The sequence below is a fragment of the Triticum aestivum genome, chromosome 1A, assembly GCF_018294505.1.
Source record: "Triticum aestivum cultivar Chinese Spring chromosome 1A, IWGSC CS RefSeq v2.1, whole genome shotgun sequence".
In the NCBI taxonomy this organism is placed as follows: domain Eukaryota; kingdom Viridiplantae; phylum Streptophyta; class Magnoliopsida; order Poales; family Poaceae; genus Triticum; species Triticum aestivum.
The window spans coordinates 464973208-464994124 of NC_057794.1; the positions used below are offsets into that span (position 1 = coordinate 464973208).

General features: G+C 44.8%; 1 protein-coding gene across 1 annotated transcript; it reads right to left on the reverse strand.

The window, feature by feature from the left end:
• Positions 1 to 17073: 17073 nt before the first annotated feature.
• LOC123056975 (patellin-3) lies at positions 17074 to 20338 on the reverse strand. The gene is made up of 4 exons (XM_044480175.1): positions 18880 to 20338; positions 18049 to 18173; positions 17806 to 17947; positions 17074 to 17717 (listed from the first exon to the last, which is right to left on the reverse strand). The coding sequence occupies exons 1-4, from the start codon at positions 20179 to 20181 to the stop codon at positions 17454 to 17456; spliced, it is 1833 nt and encodes a 610-aa protein (XP_044336110.1). The 5' UTR covers positions 20182 to 20338; the 3' UTR covers positions 17074 to 17453.
• Positions 20339 to 20917: the final 579 nt, after the last annotated feature.

Below are 20917 nucleotides of genomic sequence, written 5' to 3' on the forward strand. Positions count from 1 at the left end.
TGTGAAATAGTTTCACTACTCACGCCACCTGGAACACCACAGTGTAATGGTGTGTCCGAACGTCATAACCGTACTTTATTAGATATGGTGCGATCTATGATGTCTCTTACCGATTTACCACTATCATTTTGGGGTTATGCATTAGAGACAGCTACATTCACATTAAATAGGGCACTATCTAAATCCGTTGAGACGACACCGTATGAATTATGGTTTGGCAAGAAACCTAAGATGTCGTTTCTTAAATTTTGAGGTTGCAATGCTTATGTGAAAAAGTTTCAACCTGATAAGCTCTAACCCAAATCGGAGAAGTGCGTCTTCATAGGATACCCAAAAGTAAATGTTGGGTACACCTTCTATCACAGATCCGAAGGCAATATATTCGTTGCTTTGAATGGATCCTTTCTAGAAAAGGAGTTTCTCTCGAAAGAAGTGAGTGGGAGGAAAGTAGAACTTGATGAGGTAACTATACCTGCTCCCTTATTGGAAAGTAGTTCATCACATAAATCCGTTCCTGTGACTACTACACCGATTAGTGAGGAAGCTAATGATGATGATCATGCAACTTCAGATCAAGTTACTACTGAACCTCGTAGGTAAACCAGAGTGAGATCCGCATCAGAGTGGTACGGTAATCCTGTTCTAGAGGTCATGTTACTTGACCATGACGAGCCTATGAACTATGAGGAAGCGATGATGAGCCCAGATTCCGCGAAATGGCTTGAGGCCATGAAATCTGAGATGAGATCCATGTATGAGAACAAAGTATGGACTTTGATTGACTTGCCCAATGATCGGCGAGCCATTGATATTAAATGGATCTTCAAGAGGAAGATGGACGCTGATAGTAGTGGTACTATCTACAAAGCTAGAATTGTCGCAAAAAGGTTTTCGCCAAGTTCAAGGTGTTGACTATGATGAGAGTTTCTCACCCGTATCTATGCTTAAGTCTGTCCGAATCATGTTAGCAATTGCCGCATTTTATGAAATCTGGCAAATGGATAAACAAAACTGCATTCCTTAATGGATTTATTAAAGAAGAGTTGTATATGATGCAACCAGAAGGTTTTGTCAATCCTAAAGGTACTAACAAAATATGCAAGCTCCAGCGATCCATCTATGGACTGGTGCAAGCATCTTGGAGTTGGAATATACGCTTTGATAAGTTGATCAAAACATATAGTTTTATACAGACTTGCGGTGAAGCCTGTATTTACAAGAAAGTGAGTGGGAGCACTACAACATTTCTGATAAGTATATGTGAATGACATATTGTTGATCGGAAATAATGTAGAATTATTCTACAAAGCATAAAGGAATGTTTGAAAGGAGTTTTTCAAAGAAAGACCTCGGTGAAGCTGCTTACATATTGAGCATCAAGATCTATAGAGATAGATCAAGACACTTGATAAGTTTTTCAATGAGTACATACCTTGACAAGATTTTGAAGTAGTTCAAAATGGAACAGTCAAAGAAGGAGTTCTTGCCTGTGTTACAAGGTGTGAAGTTGAGTAAGACTCAAAACCCGACCACGGCAGAAGATAGAGAGAGAATGAAAGTCATTCCCTATGCCTTAGCCATAGGTTCTATAAAGTATGCCATGCTGTGTACCAGACCTATTGTATACCCTGCCCTGAGTTTCGCAAGAGAGTACAATAGTGATCTAGGAGTAGATCACTGGACATTGGTCAAAATTATCCTTAGTGGAATAAGGATATGTTTCTCGATTATGGAGGTGACAAAAGGTTCGTCGTAAAGGGTTACGTCGATACAAGTTTTGACACTGATCCAGATGACTCTAAGTCTCAATATGGATACATATTGAAAGTGGGAGCAATTATCTAGAGTAGCTCCGTGCAGAGCATTGTTGACATAGAAATTTGCAAAATACGTACGGATCTGAATGTGGCAGACCCATTGACTAAACTTCTCTCACAAGCAAAACATGATAACACCTTAGTACTCTTTGGGTGTTAATCACATAGCGATGTGAACTAGATTATTGACTCTAGTAAACCCTTTGGGTGTTGGTCACATGTCGATGTGAACTATGGGTGTTAATCACATGGTGATGTGAACTATTGGTATTAAATCACATGGCGATGTGAACTAGATTATTGACTCTAGTGCAAGTGGGAGACTGAACGAAATATGCCCTAGAGGCAATAATAAAGTTATTGTTTATTTCCTTATATCATGATAAATGTTTATTATTCATGCTAGAATTGTATTAACCGGAAACATAATACATGTGTGAATACATAGACAAATAGAGTGTCACTAGTATGCCTCTACTTGACTAGCTCGTTAATCAAACATGGTTATGTTTCCTAACCATAGACATGAGTTGTCATTTGATTAACGGGATCACATCATTAGGGAAATGATGTGATTGACTTGACCCATTCCGTTAGCATAGCACTTGATCGTTTAGTTTGTTGCTATTGCTTTCTTCATGACTTATACATGTTCCTATGACTATGAGATTATGCAACTCCCGTTTACCGGAGGAACACTTTGTGTGCCACCAAACGTCACAACGTAACTGGGTGATTATAAAGGTGCTCTACAGGTGTCTCCGAAGGTACTTGTTGGGTTGGCGTATTTCGAGATTAGGATTTGTCACTCCGATTGTCGGAGAGGTATCTCTGGGCCCACTCGGTAATGCACATTACTATAAGCCTTGCAAGCATTGCAACTAATGAGTTAGTTGCGGGATGATGTATTACAAAATGAGTAAAGAGACTTGCCGGTAACGAGATTGAACTAGGTACTGAGATACCGACGATCGAATCTCGGGCAAGTAACATACCGATGACAAAGGGAACAACGTATGTTGTTATGCGGTCTGACCGATAAAGATCTTCGTAGAATATGTAGGAGCCAATATGGGCATCCAGGTCCCGCTATTGGTTATTGACTAGAGAGGTGTCTCGGTCATGTCTACATAGTTCTCGAACCCGTAGGGTCCGCACGCTTAACGTTTGTTGACGATATAGTACTATATGAGTTATGTATGTTGATGACCGAATGTTGTTCAGAGTGCATGGGATAGTAGTGTTTGATCTCTGGAAGGGTTCCGGAATTCACCGGAAGGGGTTCCGGATGTTTCCCGAAATGTTTGGGCACGAGAACACTTTATCTGGGCCAAAGGGGAAAGCCCACGAGGCTTTTGGAAAGTGCAAAAGGAAGTTTTGCGGAGACCAGAGGCTAGACGCCAGGAACCCTGGCGTCTAGGGGGTAGATGCCGGGAACCCTGGCGTCTAGCCCTGGAGTCCAAGAAGGACTCTTGCCTTTCAGGTGAAACCGACTTTGAGGAGGCTTTTACTCCAAGTTTCGACCCCAGGGTTCAACATATAAATAGAGGGGTAGGGCTAGCACCAAAGACACATCAAGAAACACCAAGCCGTGTGCCGGCAACCACGTCCCCTCTAGTTTATCCTCCGTCATAGTTTTCGTAGTGCTTAGGCGAAGCTCTGCTGAGATTGTTCTTCACCAACACCGTCACCACGCCGTCGTGCTGCCAGAACTCATCTACTACTTCACCCCTCTTGCTGGATCGAGAAGGCGAGGACGTCACTGAGCCGAACGTGTGCAGAACTCGGAGGTGCCATGCTTTCGGTACTTGGATCGGTCGGACGTGAAGACGTACGACTACATCAACCGCGTTGATATAACGCTTCCGCGAACGGTCTACGAGGGTACATAGACAACACTCTCCCCTCTCGTTGCTATGCATCACCATGATCTTGTATGTGCGTAGGAAATTTTTGAAATTACTACGTTCCCCAACATCATCAACCATCCTCCATCACCAATTTCATGATGCTCACCGCCGTGCGTGAGTAATTCCATCGTAGGCTTGCTGGATAGTGATGGGTTGGATGAGATTTATCATGTAATCGAGTTAGTTTTGTTAGGGTTTGATCCCTAGTATCCATTATGTTCTGAGATTGATGTTGCTATGACTTTGCTATGCTTAATGCTTGTCACTAGGGCCCGAGTGCCATGATTTCAGATCTGAACCTATTGTGTTTTCATGAATATATGTGAGTTCTTGATCCTATCTTGCATGTCTATAGTCACCTACTATGTGTTATGATCCGGCAACCCCGAAGTGACAATAATCGGGACCACTCCCGGTGATGACCATAGTTTGAGGAGTTCATGTATTCACTATGTGCTAATGCTTTGTTCCGGTTCTCTATTAAAAGGAGGCCTTAATATCCCTTAGTTACCAATAGGACCCCGCTGCCACGGGAGGGTAGGACAAAAGATGTCATGCAAGTTCTTTTCCATAAGCATGTATGACTATATACGGAATACATGCCTACATTACATTGATGAATTGGAGCTAGTTCTGTGTCACCCTATGTTATGACTGTTACATGATGAACCGCATCCGGCATAATTATTCATCACTGATCCGGTGCCTACGAGTTTTCCATATACTGGTTTACGCTTATTTACTTTTCTGTTGCTACTGTTACAATCACTACAAAATACCAAAAATATTACTTTTGTTGTCTTTACTTTTGTTGCTGGTACCACCACTATCATATTACTTTGCTACTAAACACTTTGTTGCAGATACTAAGTTTCCAGGTATGGTTGAATTGACAACTTAGCTGCTAATACTTGAGAATATTCTTTGGCTCCCCTTGTGTCGAATCAATAAATTTGGGTTGAATACTCTACCCTCGAAAGTTGTTCCGATCCCCTATACTTGTGGGTTATCAAGACAAATTTTTGGCGCCGTTTCCGGGGAGCATAGCTCTATTCTTTGAGTCACTTGGGATTTATATCTGCTGGACACTATGAAGAATTTGAGAGATCCAAAAATCAAGATCTATCCCTCAACTACGAGGGGAGGTAAGGAACTGCCATCTAGCTCTACACTTGATTCACCTTCTGTTATGAGTAAGTTTGCGACACCTACACCTACTTTTGCTATTCGTTCTGATATGCCGCATGTTATTGATGATGCCACTTCTGCTATGCATGATACTTATGATAAAATTGCTTCTATGCCTGATACTACTGTGCCCCTTAGTGAATTTCTTGATGAACAAATTGCTAGGGCTAGAGAAAAAGAAATTATTGAATCTGAATACGATGATGAGAGTGATGATGAAAATATGCCTATTATTCCTGAGGGTTATCTTTTTGATATGGAATCTTTTGCTGCTATTTCTGCTTGTAGAGATAGATATGAGCTTAAGAGGTTATTAATTAAATGGAACAAAGAATCCCTTGGAGATAGAATGAGACCTGGCCCTGCTTTTGCTACTTCACCTATTTGTGTTCCTGATAAAGAATATGAATTCTCTGTTGATCCTGATATAATTACTTTGGTTGAATCTGATCCGTTTTATGGCTATGAATCTGAAACTGTTGTGGCACATCTTACTAAGTTAAATGATATAGTTGCCCTGTTCACTAATAATGAGAGATCACGTTACCTCTATTTACTCAAAATATTTCCATTCTCATTAAAGGGCGATGCTAAGATGTGGTTTAATTCTCTTGATCCTGGTTGTGTGCGTAGTCCCCAGGATATGATTTATTACTTCTCTGCTAAATACTTCCCTGCTCATAAGAAACAAGCTGCTTTGAGGGAAATATACAATTTTGTGCAAATTAAAGAAGAGAGTCTCCCACAAGCTTGGGGGAGGCTTCTCAAGTTACTTAATGCTTTGCCTGATCATCCTCTTAAGAAACCTGAAATACTTGATATCTTTTATAATGGACTAACCGATGCTTCCAGAGATTACCTGGATAGTTGTGCTGGTTCTCTTTTCAGGGAAAGAACATCGGATGAAGCTGAAATTCTGTTGAATAATATGTTGACAAATGAAAATAATTGGGCACCTCCTGAGCCAGCTCCTGCTCCAATTACTGAGCCTGTTCCTAAACCAACTCTGAAGAAGAGAGGTGTTCTATTTCTCAGTCCCGAAGATATGCAAGAGGCAAAGAAATCTATGAAAGAAAAAGGTATTAAAGCTGAAGATGTTAAGAATTTACCTCCTATTGAAGAAATACATGGTATTAATTCACCACCTGTTGAAGAAACATATGATCTCAATTATTTATTTACTGAAGAACCTCCTGATCCCGATATCCCAACACAGGTAGTAAAGGTAAATTCTCTCTATAGATATGGTAAAGTTGAAGTTCCTCCTACTAAAATTGCTAGTCAGTGCTTGGATGAGTTTGATAACTTTATGTTTAAGCAAGACGACTTCAATGCTTAATTTGGTAGACAATTACAAGAAAATGCTTACATGATCAGACGATTGGGTGATTATATGGCTGATATTAAAGGTGAACTTAAACTTATTAGCAAACATGCTTCTATGGTTACCACTCAAGTAGAACAAGTACTTAAGGCTCAAAAAGAAGTGCTTGATGAAATGAATAGTAAGAAAAATGATTATGCTGTTAGAGTGGCTACTAGAACTGGTAGAATGACTCAGGAACCTTTGTATCCTGAAGGCCACCCTAAGAGAATCGAGCAAGATTCTCAAAGAAATAATATTGATGTTCCTAGTTCTTCTAAAAAGAAGAAGAAGAAAAATGATAGAACTGTGCAAACTTCTAGTGAACCTATTGCTGAACCACCTAATAATCCAAATGATATATCTATGTCTGATGCTGAAACACAATCTGGTAATGAACATGAACCTAGTAAAAATGTTAATGATGATGTTCATGATGATGCTCAACCTAGTAATGATAATGATGTAGAAGTTGAACCTGTTGTTGATCTTGATAACCCACAATCAAAGAATCAACGTTATGATAAAAGAGACTTTGTTGCTAGGAAACATGGTAAAGAAAGGGAACCTTGGGTTCAGAAGCCCATGCCTTTTCCTCCAAAACCATCCAAGAAAAAGGATGACGAGGATTTTGAGCGATTTGCTGAAATGATTAGGCCTATCTTTTTGCGTATGAGATTAACTGATGTGCTCAAAACAAATCCTTATGCTAAATATATGAAAGATATCATTACTAATAAAAGAAAGATACCGGAAGCTGAGATTTCCACCATGCTTGCTAATTATACTTTTAAGGGTGGAATACCAAAGAAACTTGAAGACCCCGGAGTACCTACTATACCTTGCTCCATTAAAAGAAATTATATTAAAACTGCTTTATGTGATCTTGGAGCCGGTGTTAGTGTCATGCCTCTCTCTTTATATCGTAGACTTGACTTGAATAAGATGACACCTACTGAAATATCTTTGCAAATGGCTGATAAATCAACTGCTATACCTGTCGGTATTTGTGAGGATGTGCTCGTTGTGGTTGCAAACGTTACTATTTTAACGGACTTTGTTATTCTTGATATTCCCGAGGATGATAGTATGTCTATTATTCTTGGAAGACCTTTTCATAATACTGCAGGGGCTGTTATTGATTGCAACAAAGGCAATGTCACTTTCCATGTTAATGGTAGTAAGCATATGGTACACTTTCCGAGGAAACAACCTCAAGTTCATAGTATCAACTCTATTGGAAAAATTCCATCGATTATATTTGGAGGTTTTGAATTTCCTCTACCAACTGTCAAGAAGAAATATGATATTCTTATTATTGGGGATGTGCATATCCCCGTTGAGGTAACTTAGTGTTATTTGAAATTTCTCTGGTTTCATGATTATCGGAATGAGTTTGTTAACAAGACTTGATCAACCTTGTTAGTGGATTCTTTTTGATAAGCATGAGATGGATGAAAGTAGAAGCACAAACTTCTGTACCCCACTTTTACTTTCTGTTATTTATATTAAATAAAGTAAAAATAGTATTTTCTGTCTGTTTCCTGACTTATCTGTGCAATATAAAAATATCGTGAAAATAAAAGTCCTCAAAATGCCATGCCAATTTAATATGATTTTTTCGGGAATATTTGAGGATTTACTGTGCAAAAATTACCGCGGGAGGAGCTGCCACCTGGCCACGAGGGTGGTGGGCGCCCCCCCCTATAGGGCGCGCCCCCTGCCTCGTGGGCCCATGATGGACCTCCTCCACTTATCCCAGCATCCATCTTCTTCCTCTATCTCACACAAACCCGAAAAACCAACTCAAGCACGAGTTCCAGCCACTTTTGCTGTGATTTTCGATCTTCTTGCTCAAAGCACCTCTCGCAAAATTGCTTGGGGAGATTGTTCCTTGGTATGTGACTCCTCCATTGGTCCAATTAGTTTTTGTTCTAGTGCTTTATTCATTGCAAATTTGTGCTGCATAGGTGACCATGTTCTTGAGCTTGCATGTCAAATTTATATGGTTCCAAGTAGTTCTAATGCTTGATATAGGCTCTAGGCACTTGTAGGAGTAGTTACTATCAGTTTTATTGAGTTTGGTTTACTTTTATTTTGAAGTTACTAAAAATTTCAGATTGTTTCAGAAAAATGATAAGGAGATTATTGAGGGGCTCATCAAGCCAAAGCTCAAAGGAAAAGGCACCTAAGCCTAAGTATAATTTGCCACGCACCGCGAAGATTCGGACGTGTGAATGGCCTTCTGAAGATTTCTTGAGAGCAGCCGGTATCTATGAAGATTTTCATGAATTGGCTCACAATGCAGGCCTCACCGCTTTCCTCCATGACCAATGCGATCAGTATCTCTTACTCACAAATACCTTTGTGCAAAACTTTTATTTTCATCCTAGGAACTCACCGCCTACGGTGGAATTTCATTTATATAATGAGCCTAAGGAGATGTCACTTTTTGATTTCTGTCGGATTTGTTTAGTCCCTTTTGAGGGCAAGACAGAAGAACCACATCATGATGATGTGGCTGAGTTTATTGATAATATCACTGTAGGAGAAACCAGGAAGGTTTCCGATGCACGAATCACTAGCATACATTTTCCTGTTTTGCGTTACTTTGCATTATTTGCTAGTCATTGTTTAATTGGACGCGGAAATTCTGGAAACCTTAGTTTCCCTGATTTAATTATTCTGCTTCAAGGTTTATATAGTGATAACACTTTTAGTTTGGGCGGTATTATTGCTAGACGGTTAAATATGAACCGTACTAAAGGTCCCATCTTTGGAGGCATTTATGCCACACGCCTAGCAACACATTTTAACATACCTATTAGGCATGCTGAGAAGGAAAAGTGTTACCCCGTGTTTATCTAGATCATAAAAGTATGGTGGCACATGATTTTATTGTTAAAAATAGGGCAGGGGAGCTTAGATATCGATTGTTCTTTAATAAACATCATCCTGAGACTATTACCTTACCTGCTCCTTCTTTGTTTGATTTGACTGCAGGCACGTACCTTGTTCCGTTGGCAGCTATTCACACCTACCGGAACCCTGCACCAGCTGAGGAGCCAGAGCCGGAACCACAATTTGATCCTTCACGACAGTCTAACTATCAGTGGGATCCGGAGATGATTGCCAGCCAGTGGCAATCGGAGCCTTCTTCCTCTTCATCATAGTACAACCCCAACAACTATTATTATGGATATCCGTCAGGCCAGCCGTGGCCATAGACCAACTTAGGCCAAAAGCCTAAACTTGGGGGAGTACGTATTTTTCACCGACATTACATTTATGTTCACACACACTCATTGCTAAATGTCGATGCTCATACTTTTTCATTGTAATATCCATGCTAGTTTATTTTCTTTTTCCTGCTTTCTTCTTGTGTGTTTAGTAAACCTTAAGAAAAAACAAAAAAATTAGTAGTAGTTTATTTTCTGCTGTAGTAGTAATAACTAAAAAGAAAACTCAAAAATATTTCCCGTTCTTCTTCTTCTTGTTGGGAGCTTTCCCATGTAAATAGTTTTATTTCTTTCCTTTTCCTTGGGGGTCAGTAGGAGAAGACCATATTTAAATTGTTGAAGTGGCTCTTATATGCATTATTATTGATTTAACCAAGAGCCCATATTGCCTTGTCTTCTCCTGTTTATTGAATACTCGCAGATTCCAGCTTAGTCCAATGCACGTACACTCTTATTATTATTCACACCGTTCGGTCGTGCAAGTGAAAGGCAATTATGATGATATATGATGGACTGACTGAGATGAGAAAAGCTGGTATGAACTCGACCTCTTTTGTTTTTGTAAATATGATGAGTCCCGCGTTCTTGATTCGGCTTATTATGAATAAACATGTTTGCAATGACAACTAGAGATCAGAGTTGCTTGTGCCATGCTTGGCTAGCTATGAGTTATAATGATTTACCTTGTATGCCAACATGTTATTGAGATGATTATGATGTGGTGTGATGGGGTGGTATCCTCCTTTGAATGATTTAAGTGACTTGACTTGGCACATGTTCACGCATGTAGTTGAAACAAAATCAACATAGCCTTCACGATATTTATGTTCATGGTGGATTATATCCTACTCATGCGTGTATCCAATGTTTATTAATTTTAATGCATGTACATGGCTGTTGTCGCTCTCTAGTTGGTTGCTTCCCAGTCTTTTGCTAGCCTTCACCTGTACTAAGCGGGAATACTGCTTGTGCATCCAATCCCTTAAACCCCAAAGTTATTCCAGATGAGTCCACTATACCTTCCTATATGCGGTATCTACCTGTCGTTTCAAGTAAATTTGTATGTGCCAAACTCTAAACCTTCAAATAAACATTCTGTTTTGTATGCTCGAATAGCTCATGTATCAACAAAGGTTGTCCTTATCTTCCGTGTTAGGCGGGTTATTCTCAAGAGGAGTGGACTCCACTCCTCACTCACGAGAAAATGGCTGGTCACCGGGATGCCCAGTCCCATACTTTATGCAAACTAAATCAAAATTAATTGCAAACAAAAATCCCCCTGGGACCTGATGTATGTTGGAGGCACTTGTTGTTTCGAGCAAGCCATGGATTGATGCTTGTTGGTGGAGGGGGATTATAAACTTTACCATTCTGTTTAGGAACCGCCTATAATGTGTTTAGCATGGAAGATATCGCCATCTCTTAGTTGCTACGTTGACAATGAAAGTATACCGCTCAAAATACAATTTATCTCTATTTCAAAACCGAGCTTTGGCACCTCTACAAATTCCTGCTTCCCTCTGCGAAGGGCCTATCCATTTACTTTTATGCCGAGTCATCACCCTCTTATTAAAAAGCACTAGCTAGAGAGCACAACTGTCATTTGCATTCATCACTGTTAATTTATATTGGGTGTGACTATGATTGGATCTCTTTTACCATGAATTACAATGTCTAGTCAGTCCTTGATCTTTAAAGGTGCTCTACATTTATGTTTTGCGGTCTCAGAAAGGGCTAGCGAGATACCATCTTGTTATATCATATTATGATTGTTTTGAGAAAGTGTTGTCATTCGAGATTTATTATTATGACTTGTTAGTTGATTATGCTATTGATACGAGTAATTGTGAGACCTGAGAATTATTGCAAATGTGGTTAGTTATGATCTATGCTGAAAACTTGAATGCTGGCTTGACATAGTTACAACAACAAGAGCAAACAGAGTTTGTAAAAAATTTTCTTTCTTTCTTTCAGTTTGTCAACTGAATTGCTTGAGGACAAGCAAGGGTTTAAGCTTGGGGGAGTTGATACGTCTCCGTCGTATCTACTTTTCCAAACACTTTTGCCCTTATTTTGGACTCTAACTTGTATGATTTGAATAGAACTAACCCGGACTGACGCTATTTTCAGCAGAATTACCATGATGTTGTTTTATGTGCAGAAAACATGAATGACCTGAAACTCCACTTGAGGTCTTATAAAAAATAATAAAAAATCCTCGCCAAATATGAAGACCAGGGGGCCCACACCCTTTCCACGAGGGTGGGGGCGCACCCCCCCCTAGGGCGCGCCCCCCTACCTCGTGGGCCCCCTGTTGACCCTCCGACGCCAACTCCAACTCTATATATTTGCTTTCAGAGAGAAAAAAATCAGAAAGAAGAAATCATCGCGTTTTACGATACGGAGCCGCCGCCAAGCCCTAAAACCTCTCGGGAGGGCTGATCTGCAGTCCGTTCGGGGCTCCGGAGAGGGGGGTTCGTCGCCGTCGTCATCATCAACCATCCTCCATCACCAATTTCATGATGTTCACCGCCGTGCGTGAGTAATTCCATTGTAGGCTTGCTGGACAGTGATGGGCTGGATGAGATTTATCATGTAATCGAGTTAGTTTTGTTAGGGTTTGATCCCTAGTATCCATTATATTCTGAGATTGATGTTGCTATGACTTTGCTATGCTTAATGCTTGTCACTAGGGCCCGAGTGCCATGATTTCAGATCTGAACCTATTATGTTTTCATGAATATATGTGAGTTCTTGATCCTATCTTGCAAGTCTATAGTCACCTACTATGTGTTATGATCCGGCAACCCCGAAGTGACAATAATCGGGACCACTCCCGGTGATGACCATAGTTTGAGGAGTTCATGCATTCACTATGTACTAATGCTTTGTTCCGGTTCTCTATTAAAAGGAGGCCTTAATATCCCTTAGTTTCCAATAGGACCCCGCTGCCACGGGAGGGTAGGACAAAAGATGTCATGCAAGTTCTTTTCCATAAGCACGTATGACTATATATGGAATACATGCCTACATTACATTGATGAATTGGAGCTAGTTTTGTGTCACCCTATGTTATGACTGTTACATGATGAACCGCATCCAGCATAATTATTCATCACTGATCCGGTGCCTACGAGTTTTCCATATACTGGTTTACGCTTATTTACTTTTCCGTTGCTACTGTTACAATCACTACAAAATACCAAAAATATTACTTTTGTTGTCTTTACTTTTGTTGCTGCTACCACCACTATCATATTACTTTGCTACTAAACACTTTGCTGCAGATACTAAGTTTCCAGGTGTGGTTGAATTGACAACTCAGCTGCTAATACTTGAGAATATTCTTTGGCTCCCCTTGTGTCGAATCAATAAATTTGGGTTGAATACTCTACCCTCGAAAGTTGTTGCGATCCCCTATACTTGTGGGTTATCACACTTCAAGAGGTGGCAAGTGAAGTCCATGCTCTGGCTTACTGCTCTAAAAGTTTCACACGTCAGTATTAGCATGCTAGAGGGATCTCTGATGAAGAGCATATATAGGAAATTCCAGGAAGCCAATACTATCATCATGGGACGTGTTCTAAGTGTTCCTGTTGTCCGTCTATGTGATGTGTACTGCTTCCTTTTAACTATGAAGGTGTTGAACCCCCAGGTGCAAGGGTTTGTTGCAAGCAACCATTTTCTCAAGTGGATGACCTTAAGGTTTATCGGACCAGTAGGAGTTTGCAACACAGCCAATGATAAGTGCCTGCACATAGAAATATAAAACTTCCTTGCCCCCCAACAAAACTAGGATGTTGTCTGTTTCACTAGCCTTGCTAGTTACAAGGATTAAATGTATTGTGTATGAATGGTTGATTGCATCGAAAAAGTAAAAGTAAGGGATTGTAAAACAGAGCTTTGATTGAGGTTGGAAGAAATAGGAAAAAGAATGGACCAGGATCCATAGGTTCACTAATGATTTTTCTCCAAAAGATAGCATGGTGTGGTAAATAAATTACAGTTGTGTATCAATTCAACTGCAGTTTTATGACTAATGATTATACATGGCATAACTACAAATGTTCCAAACATCTATAGACCATTATTCAACTGCATCTGTAGCTAATACTCCACCCAAGACTGCTATCCAACATGCATCTTAAAATATTAAGTAGTAAACAAACTATAAAGTATGATGACATGAAGTATATGATGTATTGTCTTCACCCTACGTACAAGGTACAACTGCACAATCATATACATGATGAAGAAATTTTGAAATCATGGTTGATTAACATTTTTCTATACATGATCAAGAAATTTCATCAATATTTTAATACAAGGTCAACATTTTTTCTATACACATTAAACATTTGACTAACATTTTTTAAATACGTGTTCAATATTTTCTTCAAAAAATGAGGCAGTGTTGTACCCGTGAAGTGGCCTGGCCCATATGCTCGCGCAAGCATGGACTCGTTGAACGCGAGACATAGGCACTCCCTTGCAACTCCTACAAAAAAAGGCACTCCCTTGCCTCAAGGCTTCGACTCCTTGTTTATGTATTTTGTTTTGATTTTTTTTCTGATTTTTACTAAAAGGCTAGTACACCAACAAAATCGGGTAAGGCGTCGCTTTGGTCCGGTTCGGCTTTTAAAACTATAGCAGCTGGAGATGCATGTTAGAGCAATTCTAGCAGACCCTGCAAAATTCCGGCGAGTATGCGGGTTCGGCTCAATTTTCTGGTTAGAACAGAGCTCACATACTCGCCTGGCCCGTAAAAGTTTTTGCCGCGGCATGCAAACCGCACGCCCCGATCGCTATATCTACGGTTCCGCGGCTCATTTGCGGGTCGAAACCCTATCCCCCGTTGCCGTCGAGCCACGCGATTCCCCACCCCCTTCTCCACATTTCTTGCCGCCGGCGACCACCTCCCCGCCATCAGCCGCCATGTGGGGCCGCATGTGAAGCTCCGGACGCGGCTCCGGCAGCAGATCCGGCGGCGGAAGTGACCCCGAGCGCGAGCGGCGCGTCCGGTCGGACGGCGCGAGGAAGCGTGGGGCCCGGAAGTGGACCAACCGCGGCCTGTCGCCGCTGGCGAGCTTCCGCGTCCGCGAGACGGAGGAGTACGACCGCCGGCGTGCATCCTTCTCCTCTGCGGCGAGATCTTCGTACGCCGGGAGCTCCTCCTATTCCGGTGCGGGCCTTCTCCCCGTGAAGAGGGAATGATCGGAGGAGCCGGAGGAGCCGGACGACTTCGAGTTCGTCCCCGTCAAGGAGGAGCCCGAGGGGCCCGCTCCGCTCGGCCGCCGCGGAGTCGTCGAGCCGGAAGACTTCGCCTCCGACGTCGATGCGGTTGCGGCCGCCATGCCGAGCAGATCGTGCGCGAGGAGGCTGAGCGTCGGCGCCACGCGGAGGAGCTCGAAGACCGCCAATGGCGGCAGGCGGTCGCCGCCAACCTCGCCGCCAAGGAGAAGGACGAGGAATGGCGCCGCATCCGCGAGGAGCAGAGGGCGAAGTACATCGACCTCTGCAGCTCCCGTGAGGAGGATTGAGCGTCCTTCTCCTCCACGGTGTCGTCCATGGCCTCGACCTCGCCGCCGTCAGATCCCCACCCCTCTAGTACTAGTATTAATGTCGTATGTAGTATGAACTATGTTTGTAGTGTTTGATCATGTAAAACCTATGTAGTATGTGATGAACTACTCGCGTCAACGAGGTGCAATTTCTCCCGCGAAACTGTTTTTTTTTAATTATGCAGTTTTAGATACGGTTTTTGTTCGGCCGCGCTTGTTTTCGACCCGCAAACGAGATCTTCGTGAAACAGCAAACGCGTTTTGCGGGTCCGAGTTTTTGCGGGGTCTGCTAGAGTTGCTCTTAGTTTCCCTCTCACCGTTTGTGGCACGGCATCGTCATGGACGGAGTAGAATCCATGGTTCAAAAATCCCCAAACGTGAATGCAGCTTTTATTGGTCAACTGGTTACCACTCTGTACAGCAAAAAATATAACGTGAACCAGGTCTCGATGGTTTAGATTTTACTTTGATTGGTCCCAAACGTAAGACGGACACGCAAAAATCTCCACACTGTTCCAGGAGTGGCAGTACACAGCCACAGGCTCGCGGGCCTGCACTTCAAGTCGCAGCAGCTCCGGGTTTCTCTGCCCCATCCGTCCAAGCTCAGCTGCACAACATGAGCACCGCACGTCCATCTCTCTTTTAAACAAGAGACGGTGACCATCCCTTCAAAAAAAAAAGGGAGAGAGACGGTGACCATGGTAGGGGCCCCGAGTGGGCCGCCGAAACAAATAGTAGCTCTGTCCCCGCGCCCCGCGAGCATGGCTTGTGCTTGCATGCTTCCCTACCGCGCTTGCGCGTTTCAAATCTAGAATCATCATCCGTGCATTGCGCGGTGATGCTTCTTTGCACTGCAATAGGGATCAGGGAATGCATTAAGGTTTTTCCCTTATGGCTTCTTTTTATGTGCTCAATGAGCACCCTGACCTTTCGTGGTTCTCAAAAAAAAAAAAAAGGTGCCGATTGCCAAAGAGTCAAAGACATGCAGATTACTGCCACAGCCGCTCCCGACCAGGCCATAACATACGGAGGGAACAACGCAAGTGGAGACACCAGAGACCAGACACGTCCAATGGCCCTGGCCCTGAAGACAGCATGGCACGACAATCGACGGCACCGCATGTCCATGCCAGCAATCACGAGGTTTCCCCCCTGATCATGAAATCCCCAATACTTTCCCTAAATTAACTAGGCAATTCTCTTTTTCTTAATTAATTGATGAGGCAATTCTTTTGCCTCCGTTTCAAAAAAAAAAAGAAATCCCCAATGCATTCCGATAAAGATTGAGGCAGCTCACCAGTTGTCCGTTGCCCTTGCCCCTCCAAGTATCACAACAACTACTACAAATGTTCCAGACAGCCAGCCAACCCCCCTCCAACTGCATCCCCGGCTACCACCACCATTATTCAGAGCGGGGATCATGGCCAAGCTGGACAAGCATAATGCCGCGGCCTCCACTTTTGGATTTCATGGTCCTGCCTGCCTCCCTGTGGTGTGCTATGCTATGGTGGTCAAAGGGAAACTTCTTGCTCCTTGGCACTGTCCGTCTGTCTGTCCACAGCTCGCTCGCCCTGCTGTTCGCTTGGGCCTTTTGCCTTTGTTAACTGTACCACCCAACCCAACCCAGCCCAAGCATGGCTGATGCTCATCATTACCAGCGTATAAACGCTCGAAAGACGCCCGCTTTTGGTTCGGCCTGCGCACCCTGTCCGTCTTGCCACTTTCAGAACGCTTCTCTTTCATCCAAATGGATGTCAAAGAATCTCTCCTCGCCTAACTAGGAATGCAGTTCAGTGCACAAGAGTTACACTGTTCCACTCAAAAACTGGATGCTCCCAAACGAGCAATCGTGTCTTTTTTTACTGAAAATAGGCAAGCAAAACAATGGCCGAGACCCTCACCTCAACGATCATTGCCAGATGCAATGCACCAAACCGGCAAGAACAGCAACAAAAGGGAAGGAGCGGAGGAACATGGAGAGCAACATGGGGTTGGTGACCACAAAACATGAGTAATTTCTAAACAAAATCAACATGCCGGCGAAAGAGAATCCATGGACACCATGTACAGACAGGTTTTTTATACAGATCAGCAACACTTCTTCGGCCCCTCCTGACCATCACTATCTCAATATTTCCCCACCTTCTGATCCCAGCCAGGAGTATCTATCTCATTCATAGAACAAGCCCACTTTGGTTCCGAGTAAACACATACAAATCCGACCCCCAAAAAACAGCAAGCCAACAAATCAAAGAACCCGACACGAAAACGGCCATCTACTAAAATCTTATTTGCTCTCCCCTATCATGCGACATGTTCAAATGGTGGCGGTGGTATGGACCTGGTTGGCGGTTGTATCAGCAGCTGGAACCTCATCAGGCGGAGGATTCGGTGGAGCTCTTCACCTTGAATCGGCACAGCAGCTTCTTCTTCTTCGACGTCGGGTTGTTGACGATGAGCACCACCTTGCCAGGCTCGCTCGCTTTGAAGCTACCCTTCATGATTGGCTCCTCGTTGGCGGGCACCTTCCGAGTCTTCTGCACGATGACCGTGTAGCCGCCCTCGGCGTCCGGGGTGAACTCCACGCCGTAGCTCACCTCCCATCCAAGCACACGGAGCTCCCACACGACCGTGGAGTTCTAAAATAATAGCACATTGCGACATAAAATGTGAGTACTTATGCTACCATTGTAGTGTAAATTTGAGGACAGAAGCAGATGGACCAACCTCAGTAGCAGGAATCTCAACAGTTTCTTTGGAAGAAGGTTTGACAGTGAGCTCGGTCACGCCATCAGAAGTGGAGAATTCAGTATCATCCTCTTTGTAGAGGCCGCCGAATTGGACAGGGACCTGCTCCGGCGCGATGTATCTGCATCAGATTAGTGAAGGCAAATAACAGGTGAGAACATGGTAAGAAAGTATGACTGCTAAACGAGAAAAGAAGACTTGCAGAGATTATCATGTGCCCACCTGAAGAGGGTCTCGGCGGTCTTGGCTGGGCTGCAAAACGTGAATTTGCTCTTGGTGCGCTGTGTGAGGAACGGGCTCATCATCTTGTTTGCCGCAAGATACCACCATGGCACATTGATGAACACCTGCATATGGTGGATGATCAGACCAAATTGAACCCGATTCAGTTCACTCAATTCATCATACATGTAAGTCACTCCAGTCTCATAACAATCACATACCATATTCAATAGTAAAAGACATAATTCAAACAAGAAAGAGAGGAAAACTAGAACTCAAATGATGCCACCATCTCAGCTTACTTGCACCACTAATCCACCTTATCTAGTTAGATTAATGAGCTGCAAGTGCTATAAGAAAGACATTAATCAACTTCCCCCAAGGACATACTCCGTAGTAGTCATCACAGGAACAGCATACATACATCAGATGAATTCAGTTGAACCTACTACAACGTCGTGTCGTGTTCATCAGATGAATTCATCATATAATGAAGTCGCTCCAGTTCGTAACAAGCAAATACCATTTTCAATAGCAAGGAACTTAATTCAAACAAGAAAACTATAAGTGAAATGGTGCCACTATGTCATCCTACTTGCACCACCAATCCACCATATATAGTTAGATTATTGTGCTACGAGTGCTATAAGAATGACACTGGTCAAATTTCCCACCAGACGAATCACAGCATTTTACACTACCTACATCAGATGAATTCAGTTGAACCCACTACAAACACAAAGTTGCTGCCTAATGAAACAAACAAATGCATAATCCTTGTGCTGATGTTACCAAATTTGCTGTAAGAAAGAGAAGAAAGAAGTTTAGTACCTTCTTGGCGATGAATTCAGGGTAGTTGTCCTGGAGCAGCGCGAGCGCCTGGCGGGTGACGGCGCGGTGCTTGCCGAGCATGGGCGGCGAGTTCTTGAGGTCGGTGACCTGCACCATGGAGCAGATGCCGCTGGGCGAGAAGTCGAGCTGCTCCCGGATGCCGCGCTCGAGGAGCTGGATGCGCCACCTGAGGAAGCGCTCCCGCTTCTCGTCGTCGCCGAAGGCCTTCTCGTAGAGGTCCTTGTCCTGGAACTCGCTGTAGACGTTGTAGCAGACGGGGTGGCCCTCGCGGTCGGCGCCGCGGTAGAAGACGACGTTCTCCAGCTCCGGCACGCCGAGGTCGGCGCCCAGGAGCGCGTCGATGCCGAAGCTCTTGCGCCACAGCACCGCCGCCTTGAGCATCGCCATGGCCTCCTTCACCTTGAACTCGCGCGCGCGGAGGAACTTGAGGAGCACCGTGTCCGTGCGCTCGTCGCCGCCCACCAGCGGCACGCCCCAGATCAGCTCCTCCTTGGGCTCGGCGGCGGGCGCCGCCTCCGGCTCGGCCGCGGCGGGGACGGCGGTCTCCTCGATGGCCTCCACGGTCTTGGTGCCTTCCTCCTCGGCCACCACGACGGTTTTCTCCTCCGGCTTCGGCTCGTCCGGCTTGGCCTCCTCGGCCGCCACCTCGGCCTTGGGCTCCTCCGCGGCGGCCACCGCCGCCGGTGCCTCCGCCTTGGTCTCCTCCACGACAGCCACCGCCGCCGGTGCCTCCGTCTTGGGCTCCTCCTTGGCAGGCTCCTCGGCCTTGGGCTCCTCCTGGGCCGGCGCGTCCGTCTTGGGCTCCTCCTTGACAGTCTCGTCGGCCTTGGGCTCGCTGCTCTCGGCCGCCACCTCGGCCTCAGGCGCATCGCTCTTGGCCGGCTCGTCGGTCTTGGGAGCAGGCTCCTCGGCCGCCGGGGCTGGCGGGGGCGGGGGCAGGTCGAACTCCCCGGCGGCGAGCGCGGCGGCGACGAGGTCCTTAAGCTGGGCGAGCGCCTTCTGGTCGGGGTCGGCGAGGTCGGCGACGAGGTTGCTCTCCTCCTTGAAGGAGGCGGTGCTGCCCTCGATGACCGCCGCCTCGTCGGCCCCGGCCTCCGCCACCGCCTCCTCCATCTTCTCCTCCTCCTCCTCCTCCTCCTCCCTGGCCTCAGCCGCCGCCGCCGCGGACTCGTCAGCCTTCTCCCCCACCTCCACGGCCTTGTCTTCCGCCTTCGTCTCCGCCACGGCCACCTCCGCCACCGCCGCCGCCGCAGCGGCCTCCTGTTTGGTCTCCTCGGCCATGATAGTACCTGATGGAACAAGACGGAAGTGTGCGCGTGCAGGCGGTGGAAGCTAGGGGCGCGTGCGCGAGGGAGAAGAATCTGTGGGGAGAGGGAGGGAGGGGGGGCGAGAGATTTGTAGAGAGAGGGAGGGAGCAGAACGACCAGCTGGTGTGGTTTCCGTTTCCCCTGGCGCTGGTGGTGGCTGGTGTTTGCTTTGCTGGAAGCATGCGCGACGCAGAGCCAGCAGTGCAGTGCAGAGCAGGGCCCTCGCGGACGGAGGAGGCGCCTAGGTGGAGTAGACCGCTGCCGTGGGGTCCACCCGCTCCCCACTCCCCTCCGGCCTCCATGGTTCGCGTGACACCACCTTACCTTTTGCTCTGCTGCTTTCGCCCCCCTCCCTCTTTCTTTTTTCAGTTTGTCTAATTCACATCTAAATGTTTTTTAAGGATGTCACATCTAATCTCCCACAAATATATAATACACCAACAAGAAACAAAAAGAACTAGGACAAAAAAAATAAATCACAAACAGAGTGAAAATTAGCTTAGATGTGACATAACTATGTCACATCTAGATGTGTCCTAAACAGATCCTTTTTTTTTTGCCTTCTCCTCCCAAGAAAGTCCAGAACAGCAAGGACAGCGGATCCGGCTTGCCTGCTCCCTCCACATGCTCTCATCCGTGCTCCCACTTCATCTTACGGCTGCCCTTTTCTCTTTTCTCTTTCTAATCTAATCACCGCCCCTGATTTTAAG